The following is an 8477-nucleotide window of genomic DNA, read 5'->3' on the forward strand; positions in this document are numbered from 1 at the left end:
CATATTCGTGGGGGGGAGTATTTTTTTTTCTTTTATTTTAAATTCTTTTTAATTGTTGTAATAAAAGAGAATTAAAATATTAAATAATAAGGGGCAAAATCGTCTTTAAAAAAAGCTCAAACAAAATCGGACCATACTCGCAACAAAATGAAAAGTTTAGCTAACCATAGGGACCATTTGTGCAATTTACCCGCCCACAAAACATTTAGCCCAAAAGATGATTTGATCCAAAAATATACAAATGGAAAATAAATAAAAGTTGAGGGGGATATATGAAAGTTGGTCGTGTTGATCAAGTCAAAATAGATGGGAATAATCTGAACTAGGTATGAGACTCATGTATTATATGAATTTATTTAAAAGAAAAAAACTAAATATAAAATTCTAAATATTTAAGAAGTTTGAATTTATAAGAAAAATAAAAATATATATATATTGAATTATAAAAATTAAAGTGTTTTTTTTCTTTAAATTTAAACAAATAATTTAGATAAATAAATAAAGAAAATTAATCTTTAATTTAGTAATTTTAAAATTAAAAAGGAAAGTTCATTGAGAAAATTAATATATATTTATTATTGCATTTAAATACTTTGTAGAATTAATAAAATAGAAAACTATATAAAATAATATGTGAAATAAAAATTAATTCAAAATAACCATAAAATTATATAGAGTGTGAAATAAAATTTGATAAGCTAAAAAAAAAATCTAATTTCATTTATTATTAATCAGAGTACATGTTTTTTAAACTGGACCTGGAAAGGAGAAAAGATATCAATTCTTGTGTACGTGAAATTGTGGGTGCTTGTGCGATTCGATAAGAGACAAGAGACAGAACCAGAGGGAGAAAGAGAAAGATAAAGGTCGATGAGGGCTGGGGTTAAGAGAAAAGAATGCGGAAGGAGTACAGCAGCCATGGCAGCTCCGCCACTGTTGGCGGAAGTGGTGATCCACGGAGGCGACTGATAGACCTAGTTTGAGATGGTCAATCTCCAGAAGACAATGAGGAAGGAAAAGAAGACTTGGGGCAATATTCTCTGTACATTAATTGAATGTAAATTGCTGTTGGGAATCAAAAACCTTCTCAACAAAAGGTATTACCAAACCTTCATACCAAACAATTGCAACTAATGTTCCTATCATGCATTTTATTTACTGCAACAATTAAGGGAAACGTGGCCTACTTCTAATGCATGCATAACAAATGGAAAAGAGAGTGCTCTGGATTCAGTCCATCCGTCCCCGAATTTAGCTCCAACCTTTGACTATCCGTTGGTGTTCTTTGGACCCCAAGGATTGGGCTTTCAAATGCATATCAAAATTAGATTTCTGTGTCTTGAAGCCTATTGTGTAATGCCCTTAAGAACATAAAAAAGCAAGCAAATGTGGTTACGAGTAGGCATTCACTTCGTTAACATTATGTTTAGTCAAGTCTGTCATACGACATGGCTATTGTGTAGATGGTTAAAAAGATGATGTATAATTACTACTGGAAATAAGTTTACACAACTATGGAAGAAAGCAATGAAATTTGCTGCATTTATGTAAGATAAAGAATACTTGGAAAATGTTTAGAAAGTTTATAACGTATAAATAATCAATTAAAATGCCAAGTTAGTTCAATTTGACAGCTTTGACTTTTTTGAGCAGTCAAACATCAAGAATAAAAGTGGGATTACTTGGCTTACATTCAAAATATGTTGAAATTGAGTTTGGACTCAAGAAATACCTTTGGTGATGAGTTAGAAACATAAAAGAACCAAACAATTTGAACTCTTGAGTTTGGTAAAAGTAATTTAGTAAAAGTGTACAACGTTGACTTTTGGTAAAGAATGAGAATTTCAAGTGTATGATTAGGAAGCTAGTTAAAGTTTGCTATTGGGACAAATATATGCTATTACTTGATGATGCTAAGTTTAAGATGCAAGTGTTTGCTAAGTTATCTTGTAATGAATCACTTAGTTGTAAAAAAATTGCAAAAAAGTCTTAAAAAGTCAATTTGTAAGAAAAGAAAACACTAATTTATTCTAAAATTCTAAATTCACATAGCATGTAAAACCCCCAAATTCAATATGGCCTTCGCAAATGCGATGAATTGTTTCTTCAATTCCATTAAGGGAGCAACGTACGCACTATCTTCTTAGAGAATGTTTTTAACAATATTCTCAAATAAAAATGATGGAATATTTATAACGAATTTAATTTGCTTCGAAATCAACCTAGGAATGGGAATAAAGTCATAAACATAATCTTTCTGTTGCAAAAGCCAATTAAGTAGAGATTGCTTGACATTTGCAACCAAATATATTCCCATTATATTCATATTCATTCCTTTTTAATGCGCTCAATTCATCTTTAACAGCAAAACTTCTACCTTTGCAACGTAGATATCCAATTCCTCCTACTTATATAACAGGTATGTCTCTTGTCTTTCATTTTAGGTTATTGTATATGTTTCGTGTAGATAATATACCAAGATACGTTCTTAGTTGGAAACAGAATAACACGTATTTTATAAAATATCCACATGCCAACCAAGTGGTTGATTAAAAACTTAGAAGCAAAGAGTTTTGATATCATAAATGACCCTATATTTTGGGCTGTTTCCGGATTAAACCACAACTTTATTTTTTTTCTAAAAATATTTTTTTATTTTTTCAATTTGGCTATTTTAGTATGTTTACTGAGACAAATTTTTTCTAAAAAAACTCTCTCCTTTTTTTTTTTTTTTCCGAACAAAACCTCAGATTTTTTTTCCTTAAAAAGCGTTTACATTTGACAATTTTTTTCAGAATAAAAAAATTGAGGGTTTTTTGGAAAAATTGTCTAAAATCGGAATATTAACGGTAAACCTGCTAAAAGGGCCAAATCGGAATAAATGGAAAAATGTAAGGTCTTTATCAAGAAAAAAAAGAAATTAAATTGAGGTTTAATCCAGAAAACACCAAAAATTTATATGGTCTTTCATGACATCATATCATTAATACAATATTACTATATGGGTTTCTACGTGCATATATTCTGAAGCTAACATCATTTGTTTAAGTGTCTAAGAATAGCATACTCTAATATTTAATTATGGAATTAAAGAAAGTTCACAAAGCTAAGTTGAATTTAAAGCAAAACTAATTCTCTATTGATTGTGAAAGTAGAATATTTTCCATGATAAGTAAGGAGGAGTTGATCATCAGATGGCCTTCTATCATAAAACTTTGAGATATATATATATATATATATATATATATATATATATATATATATATATATATATATATATATATATATATATATATATATATATTGCATAACATTCAAACTTTTGTAGATAGATTATTCTATTTATTAGCTGTGAATGACTTGGGCATGTTTGTGTTGTGTTATTATCTCAAATTTTATTTTTACTTTCCATCAATTTGCTTCAAAGATTTCGATGTTGAAATCATGTCCTTGACAAAAAAAGTGCAAGTTGAAAGCACTAGCTAATAGCATGATTTTTACTTAAATTTAAGGTCTTACGCATACATGTCTATAAACATTGGATCAATTATTCTTTTTATTGTTTGTTATGACGACCTAAAGATTTAGGTTTGTAGTTGTATTTGTTTGTTGTAGCTGCAATGGAGCAGCTTCTGCACTTCACTCATGATCATATGCTCAACCTTGTCCATCTGCAACCAAACCACGACAATAAAAATGAAAACTCTGATGAAGAAGAAGAAGAGAAAGAAGAAGGTGAGGAGGATGATTTTGTGGCTGAAGAGAAGCATGTTGGACAGTGCAAAATGTGTAAGGAAGGGATTTATTCATTCCATATGAGTTACTACGAGTGTAAGGATTGTGATGATGACTACTCCTTGCACAAAATTTGTGCAGAAATGCCAAAAACCCTACAAAACCACCCATCACATGATCCGCATCCCGACCATAATCTTACCTTGTCTGAGGGATTTCAGAGATCTGATGATCCCTATTTTACTCCTGATTCTGAATGGACATGTGGTGTCTGCAATCTTAAGCGGAAGAACTTGTTTAATTACCATTGTTCCATTTGCGGAATCAATATGGACATAATATGTGCTACTATGTCTCAACAAAAGATGGACCACCCAAGCCACCCTCACCAACTGCAACGTATGCCCAAGAAAATGGTATCCTGTTGCAATGCTTGTGGCGAGGAACATCAAGGGACCTTCTACCACTGCACCACCTGTTTTTGCTACTCCATCCACTTAGATTGTGCTTTGTTGCCTGCCAAGTTACTTATCCAACAACATACTGATGCCACTTTCACTCATTCTCATCCACTTACCCTTGCCTATTCCTTTCCTCGAGTTGATAGAGCAGCTAAGTACTATCCCAAGTGCAGAGTTTGTATGAAGGGCTTCTATATTTACTTTTGGCTTTACAAATGCGATAAATGTCAATACTATGTCCATATTAATTGTGCGACTTCAAAGACAGAGCCATTTATGTCAATCTTCTTACATCCAGGTAATCTATCTATATATAACTTGTTTATTCTTCTCTTTAATTTGTTTTACCACTTAAAGATTTCTCAATGTTGCATGTTTTATTACTTTTTAATGTTTAGTATCATTTATCAGGTAGTGGCAAGATTTATAAAAATTTCAAAGACGATGATTATCCTAATCTTCTCCACTGTCCATTTCCGGATGAAAGTTACAACCTTCTCAGACACTATTTTTTAAATAATAAGAAAGAGTTTATTACTATGATTAAAGAAGAAGAGCATGGCGGTGAAATGCTCAACCATTTTAGTCATCAACACCCACTAATTCTTTTAGACTCACACACGCAACAAACATCACTCATTGTTCTTCACAACCCCATGAAGAAAATTCAAGTATTATGTGACGGATGTTTGAAACCAATTACTGAAATGCCATTTTATAAGTGTTCTGAAATAAGTAGTTGTGGTTTTGTTCTTCATGAGTGGTGTGCCAGGCTACCTTCCCAAATACAACACCACCCGGGTCATCCAGAGCATGTGCTTGTTCTCGTGTCAAAGAACCCTCATCAATTATTGGGTTTATTTTTCTGTGACATTTGCAGATTACCTGGTAATAGTTTCGCATATGGATGCATTGCATGTGACTATTATGTGGATATCAATTGTGCATTCCTACCTAAAGAAATCACACATGAAGCTCACCCAGGCCATCTCCTCTCAAGAATCAATGCTTCTTCAGCTGATCTATCAAAAAAATTATGCAATTCATGTGAGTGTTACCTCCAAGATTGCAATATCGCTTTCCATTGCCCCTCTTGCGATTTCTACTTGGATACGGAGTGTGCTTTGTTGTTTCCTGGAATGATGAGGCACAAGTTCGATAAGCATCCATTGAGCCTGAGATACAATCCAGTTGAGAACCACCCTGGCGATTACTTCTGTGAAATTTGTGAAGACAAATTTGACCCTAAAAACTGGTTCTATCATTGTAGTTCTACTTGTGCCCAGTCCATGCATCCTGCTTGTGCGCCCTTAATCCTTGAGTGTGAAAAACATGTATATGCCATGTTTAAAAGAGGTGTCTTTTGTTATATGAATGTCAAGTTTGAAGGGACGATTGAGATCCAAAGACTTCACGAACATCGGCTATCCTTTCTTCAAGGGATTCAGTCTCATGGTCTATGCAAAGTGTGTGGCAAAGAATTGCAGTATAATATGATCTTTAAGTGCTTGAAGTGTGAGTATTCAGTTCATGGTACGTGTGCTTCTTCATTTGGCAATTGATCAAGTTATGTGCTTAATTGATGCTTGGTGTAACTAAACACTTGTACCTTTGTTATTTGTATCTTTAAATCATTCATTTAATTAGTTGTCAGTTTATGTTTTTAATTTTATGAGTTGGTGTCACACCCCAAAATCGGAACGGCGGAAACGTTCTGGGGTGGATGACGTCATGTCAAGTATCACAACATATGCAGTATAGTAATCAAAGTACAACAACCATTGCATTAATAGTAATAGTTTTACATAGTTTACATTACACAGAAACATCAAAGTTATACAAGTAATAATATAGGTGCAGCTTGGTACTAAACTGACTTCACCAAAAGCTCCTGGGATGTACCTGTCTATTGCTAACCTGAGAATACAAGTTGTTTGAAAGCGATTATCAGCATTTTTATAAATGTTGGTGAGTTCATAAGTATTTAGTGTCATTTTATTCAAATAACTTTATAAAAAGTGGTAGTTTAGAATCAACGGTGTATTAGAGTCCCTTTCCAGAAAATCCTATATTTTCTAAATAAGAGTAGTCTTCTACCAAGACCCGACAATATTATGTTTTAAAGAGAATTTCCCTAAAATATTATCCTTACCAAAATACGGTATTTGACTTTAAAGAAAGTAGAAGGATATCAAAAGTAAAAACTTTAGGGAAAATAATATAGGCCTCAACAGGAAATACTGCTGACTAAGGCAAAATAAATCATAGACTCCAGGAGAGTATCGAATAAACGACACGCCTGGCTCAGTCTAACAAAAGGAGATACGGACCCCAGACAGTATCAGATGCATGATACGTCTAGCAAGGTCTAAAACAGAGAGACACAGACCCCAGACAGTATCAATTGAATGATACGTCTAGCAAGGTCTAAAAACAGTGAATACAGTGTTAATTCCCGTTACCTTAAGGCCATGAATTATAAGGTAACCCCGAGATACTCCTAACCATACTGATAGACACTAAAAAACTTGACGCCCTGTAAGCGTCAAAAATAATGTGACATTTGCCACCCCTTGGCTTGGTAGGCCGCGGACTGTAGCTAACAGTCAGGGTGTGGGGGTGTCAATCCCGTATAGATCTATACACACAATGCCCGCTCTCCCTACAAGAGACTGGTTACCAACTAGACAACGGAGAAGGTCGTGTCCTAAAGATGCATCTCGTATAGTGAGTTCTGATGTAAAATACTGGACTAATGATAGAGACTCACAACTAAATTGACCGACGTAAACCTATATGTCTATGCATGTATACATAATATATAATTAATGATCAAACGACCCTCGGACGGATATCCGATCCCACCAGACCACATCTCAACGAAGAAAAGGAAATAGGGCGAACTAGCCTTCCTAAGTCCTTTAAACATTATTTATATAACTATACAAGCACAGACATACATTTAACTAAGTAGAAGCATTTAACGAAGTTGAAGTGTTTATCGAAGTAGGAGTGTTTCACGAAGTGGAAGCGTTAACAAGTAGGAGCGTATCACTAAGTAGAAGCCTATCAAGAAGTAAAAGCGTTAACGAGTAGGAGCGTATCACTAAGTAGAAGCGTATCAAGAAGTATAAGCGTTAACAAGTAGGAGCTTTAACTAAGCAGAAGTGTATCAAGAAGTATAAGCGTTAACAAGTAGGAGTGTATCACTAAGTAGAAGCGTATCAAGAAATATAAGCGTTAACAAGTAGGAGCGTATTACTAAGTAGGAGCGTATCATTAAGTAGAAGCGTATCAAGAAGTATAAGCGTTAACAAGTAGGAGCATATCACTAAGTAGAAGCGTATCAAGAAGTATAAGCGTTAACAAGTAGGAGCGTACTACTAAGTAGGAGCGTATCATGAAGTATAAGCATTAACAAATAGGAGCGTATCACTAAGTAGAAGTGTATCAAGAAGTATAAGCGTTAACAAGTAGGAGCATTAACTAAGTATAAGTGAAGCAGTAGTATCTTAACCAAGTAGGAGTATAAAAAAACATGGAAGAAAACTTTGATGAAAACTTTGGAGAACCTTTATACTTTAAGAAATCATGACTTGGTATTCTTTTGTAAAATAAGTTTGAAAACCTTTTAGAAATCCTTTGAAAACCTTTCATAAACACATTTTGGTTATGACTTCGATAAAACAATATAAGTAAAGATTTGAACAAGTAAAGACGTTTTAGAAAACCATTTTCAGTATCATACTTGGTAAAACGATTGACAGTGTAATAAATCCTTGTGCATGCGGGTTATTAATCACATGTGATTGATATGATAACTAGCATGTTTAACTTCTATTCCCCCCCCCCCCCCATAAAACATGTAAAAACATTTAAAAGGTTAATTCAGGGGTATGAACTCACCTGTTGTAAGCGGATCCGACGGAGATGCCGGTATAGGACGCTAAGTGTCAAGTGAGGACTTGACCACACACGCGAATCCTATTTAACATGTAATGATACATTTAAGTATCTAATTAGCCATTTAGTAACTAATTAAGCAAGTAAAGATGTCTTACGACATAAAAACACTTTGCTACAAGTGCTAGAAGTGTCTCGGGTAACATCTAAGGGTGTGTATGGCCTAGATAGGTAGTTTACTCTTCAGGAGTAAATTCTTTATAGAGTTTACGGCCCTAAGAACTTGTCCCCATGAGTTTACGGCCGTAAACTCATGGATGGTGTGTTCTTTGATGCATTAAGGTCTTATAACACTTGTGGTATTAGGCTAGGTTCAAT

The 8477-nt window shown here is 33.8% G+C and overlaps 1 protein-coding gene across 3 annotated transcripts; it reads left to right on the forward strand.

The window, feature by feature from the left end:
- The first annotated feature begins 593 nt into the window (after nucleotides 1–593).
- On the forward strand, nucleotides 594–5849 carry LOC111879425 (uncharacterized). Of its 3 annotated transcripts, none has more exons than XM_023875883.3 (4): nucleotides 595–1097; nucleotides 2366–2419; nucleotides 3597–4494; nucleotides 4608–5849. In XM_023875883.3, exons 3-4 carry the CDS (start codon nucleotides 3621–3623, stop codon nucleotides 5756–5758), a joined length of 2025 nt encoding a protein of 674 aa, XP_023731651.1. In that variant the 5' UTR covers nucleotides 595–1097; nucleotides 2366–2419; nucleotides 3597–3620; the 3' UTR covers nucleotides 5759–5849. The 3 variants fall into 3 exon arrangements, with proteins under 3 accessions (XP_042754116.1, XP_023731651.1, XP_023731650.1); XM_023875882.3 differs by having other exon boundaries at nucleotides 598–1097; nucleotides 3616–4494; XM_042898182.2 differs by lacking the exon at nucleotides 2366–2419 and having other exon boundaries at nucleotides 594–1097; nucleotides 3616–4494.
- Nucleotides 5850–8477: the final 2628 nt, after the last annotated feature.

Source organism: Lactuca sativa, chromosome 9 (genome assembly GCF_002870075.4).
Source record: "Lactuca sativa cultivar Salinas chromosome 9, Lsat_Salinas_v11, whole genome shotgun sequence".
Taxonomy (NCBI): domain Eukaryota; kingdom Viridiplantae; phylum Streptophyta; class Magnoliopsida; order Asterales; family Asteraceae; genus Lactuca; species Lactuca sativa.

What these genes read in the sequence shown, in the direction of transcription:
- LOC111879425 (XM_042898182.2), top strand. Translation starts at nt 3,621, where the DNA reads ATGGAGCAGCTTCTGCACTTCACTCATGATCATATGCTCAACCTTGTC. An exon ending in GTCAATCTTCTTACATCCAG is followed by an intron (nt 4,495 to 4,607) that starts GTAATCTATCTA and finishes ATCATTTATCAG; the next exon opens with GTAGTGGCAAGATTTATAAA.